The sequence below is a fragment of the Chelonoidis abingdonii genome, chromosome 5 (genome assembly GCF_003597395.2).
Source record: "Chelonoidis abingdonii isolate Lonesome George chromosome 5, CheloAbing_2.0, whole genome shotgun sequence".
NCBI lineage: Eukaryota > Metazoa > Chordata > Testudines > Testudinidae > Chelonoidis > Chelonoidis abingdonii.
Window position 1 is genome coordinate 112,708,510 of NC_133773.1, and position 23,167 is coordinate 112,731,676.

General features: G+C 38.4%; 1 protein-coding gene across 8 annotated transcripts in view; it reads right to left on the reverse strand.

Annotated features, from left to right (window-relative positions):
* SLIT2 (slit guidance ligand 2) overlaps nucleotides 1–23,167 on the reverse strand; it is a 408,552-nt gene that overhangs the window by 77,871 nt on the left and 307,514 nt on the right. For all 8 annotated transcript variants that reach the window (XM_075066554.1, XM_075066552.1, XM_075066553.1 and 5 more), the window contains 6 exons: nucleotides 19,319–19,393; nucleotides 12,815–12,958; nucleotides 10,988–11,131; nucleotides 8,672–8,838; nucleotides 7,655–7,787; nucleotides 1,992–2,060 (listed from right to left, as the gene is read on the reverse strand). In XM_075066554.1, the coding sequence (XP_074922655.1) occupies nucleotides 1,992–2,060; nucleotides 7,655–7,787; nucleotides 8,672–8,838; nucleotides 10,988–11,131; nucleotides 12,815–12,958; nucleotides 19,319–19,393 (732 nt within the window). The remainder of the gene's footprint in view (nucleotides 1–1,991; nucleotides 2,061–7,654; nucleotides 7,788–8,671; nucleotides 8,839–10,987; nucleotides 11,132–12,814; nucleotides 12,959–19,318; nucleotides 19,394–23,167) is intronic.

The window sequence follows — 23,167 nt, forward strand, 5'->3', positions numbered from 1 at the left end:
GGAGGTTTAGGTTGGATATTAGGAAAAACGTTTTCACTAGGAGGGTGGTGAAGCACTGGAATGGGTTACCTAGGGAGGTAGTGTAATCTCCTTCCTTAGAGGTTTTTAAGGTCAGGTTTGACAAAACCTGGCTGGGATGGTTTAGTTGGGAATTGGTCCTGTTTTGAGCAGGAGGTTGGACTAGATGACCTTCTGAGGTCCTTCCAATCCTGATATTCTATGATATGTGTTCATTATTCCATTTGTGTATTGTTTAATGCTGCACAGGAACTCTGTAACTCAGGAAGCAATGGAAACTTAAGCTGTAAATCATGATGCTACTGGAATGATGAGTGACCTGGGCACATTTATGGTCAGTTGACAGAGTTATCCATTTCCTGATTATGAAGGTTAAAAACATACCTAACACGTGTCTATGAAACAAGAATACCTGAATCATCTGAATCCTTTTTAATGTATACAAGAAAAGATAGGAATTTACAGATAATCTTTCAATACCAAGAGAGATTGTCCAAAAATGTAATACATGGCTTTCTACTTTTGCAAATATCTACCCGGAATTTCAGAATATTAATGTACTAACACTGCTTATCATTTACTGAACATTTTTGCCACTTATGCTTTGCATTTGTACTCTATCAACATTATTTATTGAAATGCCAGCCTGAATGATTAGTTACAATAAATCTGATATTGTAACTTACATTTGTTTTATGAGCATTCAACATTACATGTACATAAGATTATAAGAACATAAGAATGGCCCTACTGGGTCAGACCAAGGGCCCATCTAGCCAGTATCCTGTCTTCTAGAGGGAATGAACAGAACAAGTAATCATCTAGTGGTCCACGTCCATCTCTGGTCACTCATTCCCAGGTTCTGGCAAACAGAGGCTAGAGACACCATTCCTGCACAGTATACAGTACAGGGTTGATCATCACTACTCCAAACAATCAAACCTTCAGGCAACCTCTTTATGGGCCAATTTGAGGGAGGAGTGCTTATCACTACGGCAAACAGTAACCAACCTGCATGCTCTTTACAGGCCTGTATACTGCAAGCTAGGACTTATACACCTCTTGTTGCACAAATCCACACACACTCCATGCAGGCCTAGACTGCATAATCTGAGAATAGTGCACTTGCTGATGCTATCTGAAAATTTTGTGAAAAGGAGATGCATCTATTTTCTAAATTTGAAGAATGGACCATTTAGTCTAGAATAAGGCATGTAAAAGGAGCTGGGGCATTTTCAGAAAGTTACATTGATTTAGTTTGCTTTATGTAAGAAAACTGGCAGCCATTTTGTTTCCCTAACTTAATTTGCTCCTATGCCACAAGGTACTTCAAAACATTACAAGGTTTATCCCTAGCTGATCTACTGAATTCAATGGAACTTATGACAATTTACATCAGCTGAGGATCTGCCCATACGTCTCACAGGGAAAGAAGTAGTAGTATCTCTGTTTTACAAAGGCATCAACTGAGGCATAAAGAGCTTACTGGTTTGTTCAAAATCACACAGTGAGCCAGCAGCAGAGCCAGGAATAAAAATGAAGTGTCCTGACTAAATTCCCTTCCCCAACCACTAGACCATCAATTGTGGCAGGCTATCCAATTGCAGAGATGTAGCATTACGTGTTTTAAACAAACTACAAAATCTTTTCTCTGTAATTGAAATAATTTCATGCCTTTATTGAGGCTAATACTGTATGTCTATGTGACAATGTACTGATGCTGTCATACTGTAATGCATATTTGTGAGATTTTCACAATCTTTTCAGGTTTACTATAATTCCTGCCTATTTACTTTGCAGTAAAATGTGTTGTGATCACTGGACTAAAAATATCCCATTTATAAAATGTGCCTTGGCGCTATATTTGTTAAAAGGTTGGTTACATTTTATGTTTTTCTTGTAACTCTTTCATTAAATGGAAGAGCAGCTTTTTGATCAATCCCCCCACAAAAAGATGCTCTAAAGTTACTTACATAAGTGTTAAATGTTTGTAGTTAGAAAGTTCTCTGGGAACAAGGGTAAACTGGTTTCCATCCAAATAACTACAACAGAAAAATAAAATAATGAAGTATTATTCATCTAATTAAAAGATCAATACCTTCCAGCAAGACAATAGTTAGGAGTAAAGCAATAAATAAGGTTGAGATAGGTGCTTTAAAAGTACATGTGAATACATAAAGTTTCAGCTTACTACTGCAGTTGCTTATAGTTTTACTTTCTTTAACATCAGGATGAGATGTCGTCTGGGGAGTATATGGGATCAACTGCCTAAGGGTATGTCTACACTAAGAGATTATTCCAATTTTACAGAAACTGATTTTTGGAAACAGATTGTATGAAGTCGCGGCCACACTAAGCACATTAATTCGGCGGTGTGCGTCCATATACCGAGGCTAGCATCGACATCTGGAGCATTGCACTGTGGGTAGCTATCCCATAGCTATCCCATAGTTCCCGCAGTCTCCCCCACCCATTGGAATTCTGGGTTGAAATCCCAATGCCGGATGGGGCAAAAAATTTGTCACAGGTGGTTATGGGTAAATGTCATCAGTCAATTCTCCCTCCATGAAAGCAACGGCAGACAATCATTTCACAACACTGACTTTATTGCCTCTGCAAGCAGAGATCAAAGCGGGGGGGAGAGGGCAGGTTTTTTACAGCAAAGTAGAGTGAACCACCATTCTGCACTTGCTCAGCCTATAGCTGAAAATGGGAATCTGTGATAAGCACTAGGATAAAAGCACAGGCAGGACTGAATCTCCATTTGTGTGTGGGCCTTTGGTTGACACTGGTAAAATACAAAATGTCCCAGGATATCTATGTTGGGGGACAGTTCTAAATTGCAGCTTAATTTTTTTATTTGCAGCAAAAAGTAGAGGCCTAAGTATCTGATTGTGAGCCCTGGTAGCAAGGGGTAGGATGGGGTAGATGCAACCGTGCAGTGCTGCTGACTGGGAGAGCAGCCTGAGGCAGAAGCCTCCAGCTGGCATGATATTCCAGGCAGGACTGAATCTCCATTAGATAAAACTTAAAGAAGAGAATGACCTGCAGTCATTCCCATTTTTCCCTCTGGTCAACCTCACCAAGGCCAGCCAGGAGCACCCACGGGACGATGACGACAGATACCAGTCCTACTGTACCATCTGCCGTCCGTAAGGCAAGGCAAGGGGATGCTGCTGTATAGGGCTGCAGCACTAAGTCTGCCAGCATCATCCACTAGACATATGGTGACATTGAAAATAGGTGAGAAACAATTTTTTACCCTTTGCTTTCACCGGGGGGGAGGGGGGACTGACAACATATACTCTGAACCACTTGTAACAATGTTTTTGACCCTTCAGGCTTTGAGAGCTCAGCTCAGAATTCAAATGGTTTTTGGAGAGTGTGGGAACTGTGGGAGAGCTACAGTCGTCAGTCGTTCCTCCGTCCATGAGCATCCATTTGATTCTTTGGCTTTCTGGTACGCTTGTCTCAGCTGCTTAAGTTTCACGCAGCACTGTGTTGAGTCCCTGTTGTGGCCTCTGTCCATCATGGCCTTGGAGATTTTTTCAAATGTTTTGGCATTTCGTCTTTTGGAATGGAGTTCTGATAGAACAGATTCATCTCCCCATACAGAGATCAGATTCAGTATCTCCCGTACGGTCCATGCTGGAGCTTTTTTTTGATTCTGGGACTGCACGGTCACCTGTGCTGATCAGCGCTCCATGCTGGGCAAACAGGAAATAAAATTTAAAAGTTTGCGGAGCTTTTCCTGTCTACCTGGCCAGTGCAACTGAGTTCAGATCACTGTTCAGAGTGGTCACAATGGTGCACTGTGGGATAGCTCCCGGAGGCCAATACCGCCGAATTGCGGTCACAGTAACCCTAATTCGAAATGGCAGTGCCGATTTCAGCGCTACTCCCCTCGTCGGGGAGGAGTACAGAAATCGATTTTAAGAGCCCTTTATATAAAAGTGAAGGGCTTCAGTGTGTGGATGGGTGCACGGTTAATTCGATTTAACGCTGCTAAATTTGAGATAAACTCGTAGTGTAGACCAGGCCTAAGAGCCAGAGGTATCTTGTGAAGTAAAGAGCACATCAGGCTTATACAAGTCATTTTAATGTGGTTCACTGGATTTTATGCTACCGTAAATAGAAACAGAACTTGACAGCTACAAGCAACATTATTATCCCAATCTGGTCCTTCATAGTGGGTACAGCTACACATCAATAATACAAATCTAATGTTGGACAAAAATGGTGAATGAATTTGCTGAGGTAGCTGCTTCTCGCCCCAGCTCTAATAGTAAACCTATTAAGTCATACCTGCAATCATAGGAATACCATGACTGGCTGGAGTACCAGACTTGTTAGGCACATAAGTGATGGATCCCAAATCCTCTGAGCAGTTGTGAACACCACAGCTGGTGAAGGAAAATCAAAGACCACAAGGGGAAAACACCCTCCAAAAAGCAGGAATGGGAACAAAGGAGTGCTGCAGACAGCCTCACCTGATTTAGGTCAGAAGCAAAGAATCCTGATGGGACATGCACCGGTGATTCAGCTAGCTTGCCAAATAGGTTGGTTGGTGGCTGGGCCCAGGTTCACACAGCTCTGATGGCTGTGAATATAAAATCTATTCCTGTTGTCTATACCTAGTGGGTCCAACTTTGACAGCTATTGTGATTCAGCAGCTCATGTGTTACAGAGATGAACACAGACATGGATTTGTGTCTAGATGGCTATTTATCTACATTTAGCTAAATGAACTTGTTATCAATTTTAATTTCTTTCACATAATAATTGAGGATCTCCCATAGTTTAAGTTGCTTATAATGGAGGGGTATGCAATTAGACTTTGTTTATTGCTTTACAGAGCATTAGAGATGATAAAATGTTAGAATTTTCATTTTGGTCTGTTTGGGACTGTGGAAAAGATTAGAGAATGTGTTAGGTTTATATTATGTTAAGTATGAGCATACGGGAGGCAAAATATGTTGGTGGATGTGAAACAGTGGTTTGAAACCTAAGGACTCTGAGGGCTCACTGGGTTGCTGGGAGCCATCCCAGAATGTTGGTTTGAATGTCAGCAGTGGAAGGAGGAGGACTACTGGAGGAGGGAGAGTGGAGACTTGCTAGCTGGAACTAATTTTGGTCAGGCTGGCTGAAGTTGCCAAAAAGGTCTCTCCAGTTTCCAGAGACTGGTCCATCAGGGATGTAGAGGTCTGGTCTGCTGAGAGGGCTGAAGTGAGACCAGACTGGGAGAATATCAGATTCCCTGGCTTATGAACAGGAAGCCAGAAGATCTTCCTAGGCTTGACAAGGACACTGGGCAGCACTACCAGAGTTCATTCACAGATTTTAATTGTAAATAATAAATTACAAGTTTGTTAATTCAGTTTGGAGTGTAGCTGGGGTGAATAGGGATTTCTGCAGTGATCTTTGAAGAACATCTACCCTACTTACCAGGGGAAGGGATCCCTGCTCCTGGTGAGGAGAGCACAAGATAAAATTTCTAAATGAGAAACTTATTGGCCACAGGTAACTGATACTGGGCTGTAGGTGACCCAGCATTGTGACATTGACCTTCTTTCATTTCTCCTCTTACTAGCAAGCTATGTATGATGGAGGAGATTATAGGCTGGCCATATGTGGTACTCTGAGGGCCTAATGGATCTAGCTGAGGGTGCACAGCAGATTTTTTTTTTTTTTTGCAGCCTCTATCCAGGTATATGGTGTCTAGCCCGTTTGTATTGCCTTCTTCCACATCCACAGACTTGTTATTATTGGATTCTGCCAACTCTGATATTTACTTCTGATCAATTTTACATATATACATCAAAGATACTACATATATGGCAGAAAATTAATTTTTTAACACTATTAAGAGGTTAAAAACAAATATTTTAAAGACTTTCTTGAAGGAGTAAGGTACTGTATATCATGATAAAATTAATGAGGTTCGAAGAAAATGTTAACAATTTATTATTTTATCTGCATAATTAAAAATAAGCTTTCACCAGTTACAAATTTTCTTCTTGGTTGCAAAAACCATTACTTGTTTGAATGAAGGAAATATTAGGACAATTACATACAGGAGATCACATCTTAGAATGTGTATGCATTTTAATGAACAAGAAGAACTGATCAGGATGGAACTGCAAGCAGAAAACCCAACTCCTCCGTTTTCGTGTTTTTTTTTTTTTTTTAAATACAGTGAGCTGCATGCATTCTTTGGACACTAACTTAGGTGCACAAAACTGCATGTAAAGGACTTAATCATTCACAAAAGATGTTGCAGTCCATATAAATCTCTTTATATGTACGATTTTACAATGTCGGTCAAATTGTATCTATCAGGCAGCAACTTTGTTTAATTAAGGTACTTATTAAAAACACTGATCGCATAGGTGATCATTTTCTTTACTAGAATGTCAGTAAGAAATCTCACTAGTTTCTCTTTGGGAATGACAGATGTATTTGTTATGGTATCCTGTTTTTACCATCAAACTACTGAGGGATGTTTTAGAAACTTCTGAATAATTGTAGTTGGAAAACAAGGAAGCTATTGAAGTGTTAAAGTGCACACTTAAGATGCCTTCCACAGAAAATATTTACATTAATGATTTTTAATGTTAAACAGAGTGGACGGAAGATACTTCAAAGCCTTCCTGTGTGTTTAATTATTAACTGCAACTATTTGTAATAAGAGGAGATGATGAAATATAACAAGGTAATAATTATTGTTGAGTTTTTCTGGATGTTTCTTTAAATCTCAAAACATATAAGATGAAGTTTCAAAGAAGTCATAACACATTTTCTAAATTTGTTTCTGAAATTTTGCATTCTTTTGTGTATAAGATTTGGGTTGCCTCAAAATCTTTGAAGTGCACATGCATAGAGCATTGGCACATTCAAAACTGAGTAGCTGGCTATCTGCAAAACCAATCTGCACTCACAAATTATATCTATGAATAGAATTACCAATTCCTTGGGAATCTAAAGACTTAAAGTTGGAAAATAAATACCCAAGATCGTAGGTACAATTTTAGAAGACATTTCTGAAAATCTGCTTTACAGTATTCGCAAAAGAATCTTTACTATTTTTCCAATAAATAAGCCTCCACTGGAGAACTGACTGAAATTCATTTATTAAAAATTACTCTTTTCCTTAAATATGTCACTAAAAATTCCTTAGACCATTAAAACAATTAGAATTTTAAATAGCTAAATGTCTTGATGCTATTTGTGTTATTTACTTTCTGCATTTCTTCCATGTTGGACAATGAAAATTCAATGTGACATTCTCTCTGTAAGCAAAAAAATTTACCCTAAATGTGCACTCAACAGATCTCTAGCTACTATATTAAGAAAAACTTATAAGAATGCTAGAATTTCTAGGAATACTAGAATAATTCATAATTATATGGGCCTTTTTACCATTATAAACATGACTTTTTGTTATTAAATTATTATTATTAAGATTTCCTTGGTTGATTTACAGGTCTTAGTATCTAACAAATGATAAAGTCTCAAACTCCAGCTGACTGATAAATGTCATTTCTTCATTTTGCCTACTTACTCTGCCTCTCATTCTTGAATCAGACAATATGACTGAACTTGGCATTTAAGAAAAGGAAGAACTTGTGCTACTTACAGTTCAGTTACATCTTTTGGAATGCCTTTGGGCAAAACCTTAAGACCTTTGTTGCTGCAGCGAACCACAGTATCTAAGCAAGTACATTCTGCGGGACAGCGAGACAATGGAGAGCAACTGTTGTCATCATTCCCTGGTAAGTGAAAGAAACAGATAAATAAAGCTTTGCTCTGCAGAGAGCACTTAAGAATTGGCAAGAATTGAACATACAGTATTTAATTCCACTTAAGAGACATGAAGGTTCTGCACTGCACTAGCTCTATGGATGGAAATAATTAAGTTATCACTTTTAACTTCATTTCAAATGATGATATTTATTTAGTATAACACTGTTTTAGTATCTATGAGTCATATTCTTTAGAAATAGCCTGATTAAAGTAAGGTCACAATTCCTAAACATGATATGATAAAGTAATATATACATTGATTTCTACAAAAATTACAATAATTTAAAGTAAATAAAGACAGCATATTATTTATTAGGGAAAAGTTAAACATTTGAGTATCAGCAAACATACCATTAACCTTGGAATTAGAAGGATTGGGATGTAAGAGAGGTGTGTAGCAAATTTTTCAAATATTTGCAGAGAAATATAAAAAATCAGTAAGTAAGAAGTAGACTGAGCAATAGTAATATAATATTTGAATATTTAGCCTGAAAGAAAGCATTGAATTCAAGCGTCAGTGTTTGAAAACATTTTCATTTGTACAACTGTTGTTGGTCCAATTATCTCAATCTCCACTTTACCTCAAAATACCAATTTCTAGTACTTCACTGTTATTTTCAAAAGGCTTGTTGACCAATGTATCTGAACAGTTGCATGCTCTTTAATTATCTCAAATTGTGTGTGTTTTGCTTCTAGAACAGACATGATTATACAGGAGTTAAATTTGGATCAGAATGAACAGTTATGAAATTAAAAAAAGGGTGCCTGTAATATGGACCATCTAATCTATGGCATGTTATATGTATGAGAGCTGCAGAACTACATTACTCTGACAATACGTATTTCTTACCATCATCACAAGTAAAATCTTGAATTGCCACATCCTGGATGGGAATCTCTTTTAGGAAGTAGGGTTTCTGACAGCGAGGGTTTCCAGTTACAATGCGTTTCTTCCTCAGCCAATCTCCCAGCCACGCCAGGTGGCAGTTACAGTTGAAAGGATTGGCCAGCAGGTTTCTGAGAACCACACGCAAACAATACATAATTTAGTTTCAATGATGTAATTTTGTTTTCATTTATAAAAATTCAGTGTGTATTTTCAAGAAGTTAAACCTAAATGAAATGCCTCTAACAATTCCATATGCAAACCAAAGCTGAGAGCAACAATTTAGAATTTGTACACTGAATCTTGATATAGTTCACTTAGAAATAATTTAAACCTGTCAGAGATCTGACTTGCTGTCAAAACTACCCTGCATTGATAAAGCAGTAAACTTAATATAGAGATGAAAGCTGATCACTTTATATTATTAGCTTTAACCTGATAACAGCTATTTCATTAATTTGTCATCTCAAGAATTCCATCTTTTATTTGCTCCAGGGAATAAGTTTCTCATCTAAACTGACAGCTAAGTTGATTACATGCCAGTTATAAAAATGAATTTACTTCTACAAGTCTGAGTACTTTTGGCATCTCCTCACTTCACCACAAACCTATTGACAATTCCATTATTTAGAAACATGTCATCTTTAATATGCACAAATTAGTCACTAGCTGTAAAGTGTCTCATTTTATGTGGAAAGAGGATTAAGTACTTTACTGAGCGATGCTTCCCACAGTAATTACTTCTTTGGTAACCTGACTTCCTTAAACAGGCTCTGTTTTTTCTTTTCTTCTCCCCCCTTTTCCTTCTTTTCTTCCCACTGAATTAAAAAAAGAATTGAAGGCAGACAACCCTTTGAAAATGTATTATTTCTAATACAGCCATTTCTTTTCACAGAAAATTGGACCGTAGATTAACGCTCCATCATACAGCAAGTCTGAATTAAGTTCCAAGATAGGATTTAGACTATACATGAACTGCAGTTTCAAGAAGTTGAACACCACAGTGTCAAGAATGTCAATGGCCATGGGAGCCACGTCATAAAAGGGCTTCCACAACTGGTCCAACTAGTGGAACTTGGCAGTCATGGTGAAATAATTCTTCTTATTGGTGCAAACAAAGGAACACAGACACTGGAAGGGATCTTCTGGGTTATTGAGTCGAGTCCTCTGCTATTGCAGGCAATCCTATCATATAATTTCATTCACAAATTTATCAAGCTCCATCTTAAAATTAGTTAGCATGCCCCCTCTACTCCTTTTAGAAGGCTGCTCCAGAACCTCACTCGTCTCATGGTTAGAAACCTTCTTATAATCCTCAGTCTACATTTGTTCATGCCCTTTTATACACATTTTACCCTGCTGTTTATCCCCCCCACTCCTGTGTCCCTCTAAATATTTATAGAGAGCCATCATATCCTCTCAGTTAGCCTTTGTTTTGCAAGGCAAAACAAGCCAAGGTCTTTTAGTCTTCACTCACATGAGAGGTCCTGCATTTCCCTGATCGTTGTAGTAGCCCTTCTCTGCATCTGTTCCCGTCTGAATCCATCTTTCTTGAATATGGGTGACCAGAATTGTACATAGTATTCAAGATGAGGTCTTACCAGTGCCTTGTGCAATGGCATTAATATTTCCTAACTCTACTGGAAATGCATATAAAGATCACATTTGCTGCTGCTGCTACTTTTTTAAACAGAAACATCACACTCGTGGCTTATATTCTTCCTGTGATTGACTAATACAGCCAGATCTTTCTCTTTCTCTGTTGTTTCCAACTGATTAACAGTTTATAGCAGAAATTCTTGTTATTAGTTCCTAAGTGCAAGCCACTGCACTTCATATTATTAAATTTCAATCTATTTCTATTACTCTAGTCCTCTAGGTCATCCAATTCTTCGTGTAAAATATTCTGATCTTCCTCTGTATTGACAATGCCTCCAAACTTTCTGTCATCAGCATATTTCATTAGCACTCTTCTACTTCTTGTGCCAAGGCCATTAATGAAAAGTATTAAATAATATCAGTCCCAATAAAGAAACTACTGTCTGTGTCAAGGAACACATCAGTAAGTGTTTAAGGACAATGCCTGTATTTACATTTGAATATGTGCTTCAAGATGTCCCAGGACGCAGACTTTCTGCAACTCTTACTGTTGTATTTTTTTTTTTTTAGTGGAATATTAATGTACATTGCAAGATTATGCAGAGAAAATATAAATACAAATGTTATAAACACGTGAGTGGTTTCAAGTCCTGGATAATCTAAAAATATAATGTAACTTACAACGTAGAGAGTGAATGCAGAGTATCAAAGGCACCTGGAGCAACTGTTGTAATTTGGTTGTCATATAAGGAGAGCAAACGGACAGAACTCAGTCCTGTGAAACTATCATTGCCTATACAGCTTATGTGATTGCTCCTTAGCATCCTGAAAAAAAGAAAAGGATTAACATTTATTACTTTAGGGAAGGTCCAATAGAACCATTTTATCTAAACATCTTTCTATGTTTTATTACACTTAGATACCATTTATTAAATTTAATCATATACCACATCTAATGTATGAAGATTTTTTTGCGCATTAACCATTTTGTATTCAATATCATTAAATATTACAAAAAATGAAGTATAAATCAGATCATATATATATATATATATATAGTATTATTGCAGAGCAACAGAAAAACTAAACTGAGGCATGTTTTTGAAGACACCATTTATTATAATGAAAACTCACTATAATTTTAGTGTTTTAGCTATGTGAATATTGTAAAGTTACTGAAACTCATGCAGATACCAGTTGAGAACTCTGACAGCTCTTTCTCTTTGCTGTAAGACAACCACTTCTACAAATTAAACATTTACATAGTTATTTGTTATAATTTTTATATAGTCTGATGGAATTTCACAGTCCATATTTCCGTTCATTAACACATATAAACTAAATTGCAGAAACCACTCTTAACTTGCTCAATAAATCTCAATTAACAGAAACCAGTGTGATTCTGACACAGATGAAGAAAGAGAGAGAGTGCCACCCAGCCGCACTCTGTCTTCAGCTCTGCTCTGGTCCTGCTCCTGGCCCCAGCCCTGGCTCCATGTCCCGGGGTGATGGGGAGACAAATTCTATTACTAGGAAGGGGAGTGCAAGAGAAAAAGTTTGGGCACCACTATTCTAACAACAAGTAGAAAGTTTAGAATCTTAAAAACAAAAACAACCTTCCTAAAAATAGATTTCTCTAAGCAATATTATAGGATCAATGCAGTTTCAAGTTTTGCTACTCTTGTGCTTGTTTGCGAATAAACCCTAGAATTATTTTTCCTACTAGATTCATAAGAACAGCAACTAACAAGTCAAGAGTTTGAAATAAAAATAAAGCTAATTTATTTAAAATCCTAGGTACAATGTATCCAAAAATATCTGCATCCTTCTTTACTGCAGAGCCCCAAAGACCTCAGCTGTTGGCTCCAGGGCTGAGCTGTTGATTAGAAAGTTTAGCGTGCAAGAGAAGCCCCAGAACAGAAACACAGTTCTGTGGCCGAGAGTTGAGGAGTTACCCAGGAAGCAGACAAGATTAGGTAAGAATGTAATAATAACTTCAAGCTAGAGCCCATTGATTCATCATCTTTGGCTAACTGACATTAAATCGTTCAGGAAAGACCCTCATCCCACATTTCAGCATCCACTGAATCTATCTTCTTCCTCTGGTGTAATTCCCAATAACAATTAGCATGGACAGAATAAAAAATTCTGTTCTAAGGATGTGGCAGCGCAGAATGCATAATTTCCATGGCTACAGAGGAGATAGTTATTTCCATCTGCTCACAGAATCAGGAGCAGCCTCATCTGCGGCATAGTTCAGTAGGCATGTACAGTTTTTGTAGACAAGTAGACACAGAAATGAATTTCAACTAGATCAGGCCCAAAGTTAATGATTTCACACTCTGAGTGGAAAAGCTTGGTGTAAAATGGAAGTAAGAGCTAGGATATGCTTCCATATTCCATAGTTTTTTCTTCAAAATGAAGGTTACACAAAACGTAGGAATTTACTTCAAATCTGAGAGATCTGGCACAGAATGGGAAGAAAGATACCCAATTAGTTAGACTTACAATGTTTTGAGACTTTCGAGTCCTTTGAACATCTTGTGTCGAATAGTCTCCAAACGGTTACTGGTGAGCAACAGTTCATTCACACTAGATGCGCCTTCAAATGCTCCTTCTTCAATATCTGTGATCTTGTTATTGCTCAGATTTCTATTTTACATTCATGAAAAATAATTAAAGAAAAAAAAGGTCTTTTTTTAGTCTTAGGCTAATTAACTGTTAAAGAAACACTGCAGACTACCGTAGCTTTAGGTTACTTCAAGTAGTTACTATGTAAAACTGGAGAATAAATTCAGAGAGTAAAATATCCAATATAGAGATTTTAATCCTGCAAAGCAAATTTCAGTACAACCTTAACAATAGAGACTGGGATTTTCAAAGGAAGTTGGGTTTTTATCTCCCACTGAAAGAATCTCAAAGTTGCTACCAGTACCTGCATAATACAAGAAAAAGTTTTCATCAAAATTTCTAAAGATACTCAATTAAAATACATAGTGTTTTAATGTTTTCATTCGTTGCAGTGTTTTGAATCCAATCAACAATATAATGTTGGTGCCTGAGAAACGTAACTGAAACTAACTAGTTTAGTTTCAGTTTCTAAGCTGAGATACAAGTAAATAAGTAGCACAAATGATGAAAAGTAAACAAAATATTCATGATCTGTACTATACTATTACTAATTTTTAAACCAACAAGAGGTATGGTTTATGTCTCTACCTCTTGAGGAGAGCAGGTTTTTTTGGTCAAAGTGTTGAAATTGGACTCAAAATGAGTAGAAGTGGCTTCGTATTTTGAAAAAGTATCTAATTTCAATATTTACACATTGCTTTAAAGATTTTAGTGATATATCTGTAATACTTTATTTTGCTTTCTTCAAATAGCCATATGCCTATTTTACTTAAATTTTAGGTCAAACAACACCAAATATGTATTTATGCACAGTGTAATGTTATAATACAGTAATGACTTCTTACATTATCAAAACAACATATACAATGAAGTGATTCTAAAGTCTTATTTCTTTTACATGCTGGTATCTATGATATTTGGAAGAAAAACAAACAATTTGATGGGTTTTGGAACATTGCTTTTATTTATTCAATTTAAGAAAACATATTAATTATTCATTACATCTGACAAATGTAAAACCGAAGGTTGTTGCTTCAGCTGAGTTTTGACTACTTAGTTCTTGCATAATATTAGTTTCAAATATACCTTGCCCTTGATGAAGGATATGATTTGGTCTATGTGGTTAAAGCACAGGTCTGGGAACCAAGAACTCTTTATCCCTAATCCCAGATTCACAGATGATTTGATGTGTGGTCCAGGACAACCTCCTTTGTTTCTTATTATCTGACTTTCTCCACATGTAAAGTGTGAATATTACTGTACTATCTACGTATTGTTCAAGAATTAGTTAACGTTTGTAAAACTCACCAGTGAGGCAAAGTTATATATATATATATAGAGAGAGAGAGAGAGAGAGAGATATAGATATAATGTTATTAGTATTGACAGAACATCAACTCGATTAAATATTTAGGCCCTATTCCTCCAGTGTGCTGACCTATGACCTTTCCCCTGCTTCCACTGCATTTGTTGCTTGCAATAATAACGATATTATCAGGATATATGACTGATCTTGAGGAGTTACTCATTAGTCTGGAACAGGCAAGGGGACAAATAGGTGAACACAAGTAATTGGATTGTCAGGCTGACTATATTAACAATTTGATACCTAGAAATTGTTAGGAAATAATTGAGAAAGGATTGACGTGACTGGTTAGTTTTAATGATTAGGATTAATTATGGAAACCCAGAATGCTACAGATGGAATAGGCACAGGCATTGCCCTTATTATAATTGGGATATCAGACCAAATATGGTTATGTATCCATAACATCTAGATAATGTGGGGTAGAAGGCACCATGCCTAGTTTTCCTTTCTCAGGTTTTCTCGGGCTCTGAACCGGTGTCAACTGGATCTGTGGCCTTCTGAGGTTCTCCACTTGCTAATTTTCATCTATTTTTTTTCTTCATCATCTTTTATAGTGTAAATATTAAATGTGTTTATTATTCTGAGACTATTGGTTACACAGGTTGTTTGGTTGGATAAGTTTATGCTGTGTAGCTGTGATGGTTGTACCAGGCCTTTTGAGGCCCCCTGCTGGAGACCTTGTGGTCTTACCACACCTGGCCCCAGGAAAAGAGCAGTGAAGGTGGGTCCTCTAGGCCTGCTTAGAGAGGCTGCATAGAAGCAGCCAATCAAAGCCCAGAAGGCTCAGAAAAAAAGAACTACAGGGCCTGAGAGGGTCAGTTACTGGCTGGGACCTGAGTGGCAAGGAAGGGTGCTCCTTCCTGGCCCCAGGAGCTTGAGAGAGAATCAGAAATTGAGTTCTGGCAGCATTTTGCTTTCTGCACGGAGAGAGAGGACCTGAGAACTGTAACCCCACGGTAACGGGTGAAAGGAAAGAGATCCAGCGGGAAGAAGCCCAGGGAAAATACTAGCAGCTAACAGAATTAAAGGGAGTATTGTGTGACTGCTGTTCATAGGGCCCCTGTGTTGGGACCCAGAGTAGTAAGGGATTGAGAATTGAGCCCAGAGGCAGGATTGAAGACACTAACAAAGGCACAGCATAGTCCCTGTTGGACCTTTGTTACCCAGGAAGGGGTTCATTCATGCATATTGGTTGTGTGCGACTCGGCCGAAGAGTTGAGCCACTGATGACCTGTCTAGCAAATTCAACAACCTATAGTGGGTACCAGGAACAGAAAAGATTGCAGTGTCAACAGGAGGCACTGCTCAGAGATGAGTGCTCCATCACAGTAATGTTTATAGGTAACATAGTTATTTGGTTTCTTTGTAAAGTTATAATTGAATCTATATCACTTTTCTGCCAATCATTTCAATCCCAGAGAGAAAGAGGATTTCTTAGGAAATCTCATGGGTAGCCCATTTTGGTAAAGAACCTGTGATTGATTATTAATAATAAACATTGTATGATAAATCAGTTGTGTTATTATTTGTGAGGGTTACAAGTTACATCTGTACAGGCAAACCCCTGAGCTTGTGCAAAGCTCCATGCAGGCACAGGGATCCTCTGACTACATGGCTGACATTGCAGATTCAGGGTTTTTTATTAAACATAGTTAACTTATCTGCACCTTATTCAATTAGCTGCAGTACTTTTTAACATGTGAGATTTGTATTTGAAACTTACAGAACAGTATTAATAGCAATGCTAACTTTATGTTACGTTTTTCTGTTTAGTCTAGCCTCTTCTTAATGGTCCCAAATTCAAAGCCACTCTGGGTTAAATTAAATAGCCACATTAAGATATTGATTAAAATTCTCCATTTTGTTGCCTCAAAATACTTGATCCTGGAAATCAACATTTAAATTCAGATCATCTGAATCCTTTGCTGCATTCTGTTTCACAGCATGAAAAACATAAAGTCATATATGTTTTCTTGAGAATGAGACACTATCACTTTTGCTAACTTTGCATATTTGATTTCTTTAAAGAAATGTAGTGCTTGTGAAAAGGGCTAGATTGGCATGTAGAATGAAGACCTGTTTATCCACAGGATAGGAACAGCAGAGAAAATAGCAGTGCCAACATCCCTACACTGGCTTAACAACGGGTATGTCTACACTGCAGTAGAGGTGTGATTGCAGTACTTGTAGACATGCCCGAACTAGATTTAATCTAGCAAGGTGGAGGACCAACAGCACGAAGCCACAAAAGCACAGACTCCAACATAGGCTTCAACAGCCCTCCCGACACCCTGGGTACAAAGGCCATGCTGTTGTAGCTTTGCTTATATTGGCACTCAAGCTAGCTAGATTAAAGCTAGCTTGGATATGTCTACACATGCTTCAATCAAACCTTCAACTGCAGTGTAGACTTGTCCTAAATGACTCAATTGTGACCTAGAGTGACAAAGTAGGGGTGAGTGAGTAGTTAGCATAAGCATGGCATTTGACCTTTGGTCTCTCTGAATATGCTACGTGAATACTGATAAGTACCACCAGTGATGGTGGTTTTCATGGGGTGGTGGACACCCTCCCACTAGCAACTGGAATGTGGATATTAACTCATTTCACATAAAGCTACTGAACAATCCTCAAACTGTGATAATTTTTGGCCATTGCTAACCTAGATTGGCTCCTTTTTCACCATCACATGTAGTAGTCATTTTATTCTTCTCTTTTGTCGGAGCCCAACGGCTTCTGGCCTAAGATGGCGGCCTGCAGGGCCTTAAGATGGCGTCTGTATGGCCAATTGTAAGTCATCCAAAGGTCACACTAGCACTGTGTGTTACCTTGAGGGCCGTGTGCAGATTCCCGCTCTTTTTTGCCTGGTCACCTAAAGGTTAGGCTAGGGCCGTGTTGCAGTCTCCCATTGCGCTTCTGCCCAGGAACCCAGGGGTCAGGTTAGTTGCCGTGGGCATTACCACCTAAGTGCTGTGCAAAAGGGGCACCGATCTGACCAATGGGAAGACAGTTCACAAGGTCGGGACTGGGTTTGTGCAAACCTAAGCTAGTCGTGCTGTGTGCAGCTTCTAGCAGCTTCTTGTGTGCGTTCTGCAAAATCTGCCCACGTAGGCGCAACAGCTCCGGAACCTGGGGAGGGTGGTTTGGGGGAGCTAGGCGACCAATTCAAATTGTGCCAATGTGTGTTTCAGTCCCTGGAAATAAAACTAGCCTCAAGCCAGGGTCTGTTGGAGTGTCCGTTAACTGACTGAAGGACCTTTATCACACCTCTCAGTTGGGGGCTCCCCAGGATTATACCCGCTCGGGACGTGTGTTTTATTCAGTTCTTGGGTTCTGCCATGCTACTTAATTTTATTTTCTTGGGTTCTGCCCTGATGATTATTATTTCTTGGGTTCTACCCATGATTATGATTTAGCAAACCGGTATTTTTCTACGATTTTTGCTACGGATTACTTATTTATTTCCCGGATCCGATATGTGTTTGGGTCTGCTGCTGCTGGTCAGCTGCATCTGGAATATGGTACTTGTGTGCTAACGTCTGTGCTTTGCCTAATTTCTTCCTTGTCTTTTCCCTATTTTGGTATGACCACCACTATACTGCTGTCGTTGACGAAAAGTTCTGTGTGTCTTGGTTCTCTCTGCACAAAGTTCTATGTAAATATGGCTGCCAAATCTGATTTATTGAAAGAAAGAATTGGGAAGGGAAACAAGATTAAGATGATGAAATATAATATTATCAGAAAAGAAGATTTCAGGAATTTGATATTGATTTGGGGAAGGAGCTTCAAGGGATTATTTTATTGTTTATAAGATGGGATAAGAAAAGGAGATTTTGGGCAAAGGATTTGTAATGGAGGAGGGGTAATTAGAAATAGTGAGATAGGGAATTTGCTATTAGTTCAATTTAATGTCTGCTTAATACATAATGTTGGTTAAGTGCGACGCATATTCATTGATTGGAGTATTTGTTTGCCTTGTAAAAGATTGATTTGGTGTTAATAGATGTAAATATACTGTATCCTAGGATTGTGTACAGTTTTCTTATATTCATAGTGCTGTTAGTTGGCTATGAAGTATTCAGTTGTGTGTTTCTGCATATAAATAGTTTGTTTCTGTTAGTTGGTAAAAGTGCTCCTCCCCAGCCCCAGTTGTGTTTTTATCCCAGTCAATAAAGATCACTTATTGTTTAAGTTTACCAGTTTGTCTGGCCTCGCGGTTCTTTCCTCACTGGATCAAAAAGAACTTAACTGAACCCAACCTTTTTCGGGTCCAGACATCTTTGTATAAAAATGAACAGTGGATCATTTTTCATGAATTTGCTAGGATTGTATTCCCTTTCCTTGATACTTATGTCTGCAGGAAACATTAATAAAAAGACTGAACACTAAATATACACTACAAGAAAGTGACATGTCCTCTTTACTCTCTGACAAGTATTTCTGTCCTTCACTAAGGATAAACAAAAGACACTTCATAGTGGGGGGGGGGGGTCTTTTTTGAAATTACTTATGAAACTGGTGAACATCTAAAAACTTCTCTTGAATATGAATTGAGGACTTTAATTCACATGGATGAGCTATCTAGCCATTTTCCCAATCTTTTAGTTTTGATAATTTTCCCTAATGATAGTTTGATAAAGCAAGAAGTCAAAGGCATGTCCCTGAATGTGCTGAAAGAGGCAGAATAGCATGGCTAGAGAGTAATAGAGGAAGTTTCAAAAGATTACTGGATCCGTTTTTAAACTGCTTAGGTTGCTAAATCCCTGCTTCGGTTGAACAGACCAGATGGCTGAACACTAAACTAAAGATTTCAAAGTTGTACAGCATGAGAAGTTGCAACTGATTGTGTCTAGCTCCGTAGAAAAAGCTGCCAACTTTGCTCTAACTCAATGATTAGGCCAAACCCACAGTCCACCTCTTGATTTCTGAACCGAATACACTGCATGTCTCACATGTGAACTAATAAAGTTTATAGAAAAGTACAGAACAGATATCAGTGAAGATAAACTTACATTTTACGCAGCTGAGGAAGCTTCTTAAAGATCCCAGTCGCCTCTAACACTGTGAATTCATTGTTATTTAGTCTCCTGGAGAAAAGAGCAAAAATACAGTGACAAAATTATTCCAGCACCAACATTGCTTGACAGATTTTTCTAGATTAGATGATTTTATTTCATGATATCTTAACTAAAATATCTGCAGTACTTAGGTAAGATTTCAGTATATGCTGACATTTCTAATTCTGTAGTCCCTGTGTACACAAATCCACCACTAATTTCAATTAGAGTTAAGAATGCACAGGGCTCCAGGATCAAGAACAGAACGTAAATATTATAAATACAAAATCGGAAGGTAAATATAAAATGTGTTAATTTAGATCCTCTCTCTTTTTACTGATAAATAAAAATGCATAATAAACTAACATAAAAGTCCATTGAGGGAATCTGATGTTAGCATACCTTCTACCCTAATCTAGCTTCTGGGACAGGGCAATACCACTATGTTGTTACCCTCTCTCCTCTTGCTACTGGGATGGGGAGCAATTGGCAGAACATGCAAAGAGCTAGTCGCTGGCAATAGTCAATTAAAGAACAAACAGGAGCAGCCTCATGACCCCAAGAAGGTGCCATTTGTCACATCTATAAACTTTGTTTTTGCAAGAGACTTTCAAGGTCTAGGACTAAAGGGCTGCTCATCTCTCTCCTTCACGCAGATGGGGAGACTGCTCCACTGTTGAAATTTTATTCCTCTCAGGGACAACACATCACAAATATTCCAGGGATGATCCAATAACAACTTGTAAATAAAAATCTTTAAGAAGTATATACAAACAACTGAAAATTGGTCCAGTGTTCATTACAGGATATTGGGTGGAGTCTGATAGACATCTGGAGATTCTCACAGAAATATCATTTACAAGGATGAAATTATTCTTTTATGCTTCCAGTCTATTGACTGGGAATAAAGGGCTCTACAACATAGCAGTGTTCTTAAGCCCTAGGGTAGGCCCATTATTGCTAGCTGGAGTCAACATGTTCGGCCACAGACGACTTACCTGAGGTCATTCCATCTGTTGTCAGTGTCTGAGAAATCACCAAAAGCTACTCTGTAGTGCTTCAGGAAGGTAGGTAATGAGCACCAGATGGTTGCTTGAAAAATCTTAAAACAATGATTCTCTGGTGCAGAAACCAAAGCCCCTTTAGCAGAGTGAGGCCTGAGCCTTGAGAGGCTGTTAGCTTGGGCCAACTTTTATATTTCAATATGGCATGCATTGATCCATACAGCTAATATACCAAAAGGCCATCTTCCTTGCTTAGGCTTCTTTAAAAGTAAAAAAAATCCAGAACCCTAATCGCTTTAGTTTTAGGGTGCTAATGTTTTAATCTCCTTACTCCATTTAAGGATGGAGTCTAGTTACCTTTTGTTTAGAGATTTGGGACCAGAGGAGATGAATGCCTGGATCACTATAGAACTCTGAATTTGACGTGGGTCTAAACTTGGAAACACTTCTCAAGGTGATCTTGTTGGGAAAGAAGGTGAGAAAAGGAAAATGGCGAGAGAGCTGCTAGTTCACCTACCCTTCTAGCTTAGGTTATAGCTACCACTAAGTGATAGCCAGAAGACAAGCATTGAATTTATCAGTTTGAAGTGCTGGTAGCACAGTCTTTTCAACAATTGATTGAAATACTACATAAACTTGAATTGGGAAAGGGAACAATTGTTTTGGACAGATGTAGAATATTTTCCAACCAAACAGAAGCACGTAGACCGTGCATTTCAAGAGGCACAAAGTGCCCATAAATTCAAATGAATTAAATGAGAGATGGAAAATCTGGTACATATTGACCAATGAGTGTGACTACACTGAGTAACCTTTAAAGTGACCTTTGATAGGATGGAATGGGGTTTTGGATTCTATCCCTTCTTTCTACATCAATAAACACATTTATCAAGGACACGCAGCATCTCCTGGAAGAGCTGCTTTCCTACATGTCAACAGACTATCTAACATTGCAACACAAGCCTTCTCTAATGCCAGCCATTCAAGTATCAGGAGAAGCCTGTGAGGGGAAATGTGGGGGATCAGGCTCAGGTCCAAGAAGAAAGGGAATGGTCTCTCTAGGACACAATATGCATTTTCTAGAGCATCCTTTGTGATACAGATGAGACTCAGCTGTAGTACACCCAAAAAGCGACAGGCACACAGGCCTTGTAGTTCTTCTTGGCTCTAGCTTGTGGACGTGTAGTGATGTTCATGAGGTAAACTCTCCCACTGGAAGCCTGAATATCCAGGATAACCAGGAAATAGTCACCATGGAAAGGGGAAGAGGAAAGGTTCACAGACATCAAGAGGGATTTTTCTGCCAGGCTTCTTTGAGCAAATCTGACATTGAAGTAGCTGTTAGTAGGAACTTCTGCTTGACATGGAAAAGAGAACTCAGATTTTCAGTCTGTTTGTCAAATAACTGTAAACTAGACTTCTTCATGAAGAAGCTGATTGAATCTTGATAAGATAAGATATTTGGTGGCCTCCAAAATCAAGGGACAGTGCTCTTAGCTGAAGCAATGTTAGAATCACCAACCACCAGGTTACCTAGCTCTGACATAGTGTTTTTCATCATTAGATCTCGAAGTGCTTTACAAAAGACATAAATAGGAAGTTGTTATTAGGTATCATGGTCAGAGCTTTTGTGTTCGGGAATGATTTTAAGATTTTTCTTTCTATTTTGAAGTTTCTTGGTAGTTGGTAGGTTATTCCATGTATTCCTGTATGAAGGATAAGGAAGATGGGATGAAGTGCTGGATCCTCTTTGTTGCAAGCTGAGGCTCATGCAGCATCATTGCTTTCGGTGCTGCATGTGTGACGATATAACGCACACTACCATCAATAAGGTCAAGTCCTCGGTGGACCTGCAAGGAAGCAAGACACATGGACTGAAGGGTTGGAACCTGTATGGCTGTGCATCACATGGAATGTATATGGTTGGAATTGAAGAACTCACCTAGTGAACAGCTTAGATTTTGAATTGTTAAATATTTGTTCAAGAGGTTTGTTTTCTGTGATCATCATATTCCAAACACACAGCTCCAAGTCACAATGAGGCCTTCTTTATCTATTTTTCCATTGGTGTCAATGTTCTTCTGGCAATGGAAATTATGCTGGCAGTGTTTGTCACTGAATCATTGTGTGGTGGTGATGCCACCATTAAGTGTTTGTTTGCTTGAAAGGAGGATATTATAGCGAAAAACAGTAAAAAGGATTTACAGAACTGGTATTTTGTTCCATTTAGAGTGAGGTTCTTCTCCAGGAGTGTCTTGAATACTGATTTCAGTTATTTGTCAAGGGCCTTATGAGTTATCCCACATGTCAGAAAGTAATCAGCAAAGTATCTTACTTCCAGGATGCCTTATAGAACTTGTAGGATTGTGTTCCAAAGCACTTCAGTAGCTAAACATATACTGCATGACCATCTCCTGTGTCCTTATTTTCTAACAGACTTTGGGAACAAATAGCAGAAGAGGAAATGATTATAGCAAGGCTTAGTTCACTTGACAAAGTGATTCATTACTCACAATTATGCCTTTATCCTGGCTATATTATTCATGTGTGTTGCAAACAGATCCGTGGCTGGTCCTGAACTAATCTGGAGAAATATTTTCTTGATAAAATCCTAAGTGCTGAGACAGTTCAACACTCCAAGTACAGAGAATCATAGATTATTAGGGTTGGAAGGGATCTCAGGAGATCATCTAGTCCAACCCCCTGCTCAAAGCAGGACCAATCCCTAAACGGCCCCCCCTCAAGAACTGAGCTCACAAGCCTGGGTTTAGCGGGCCAATGCTCAAACCACTGAGCTATC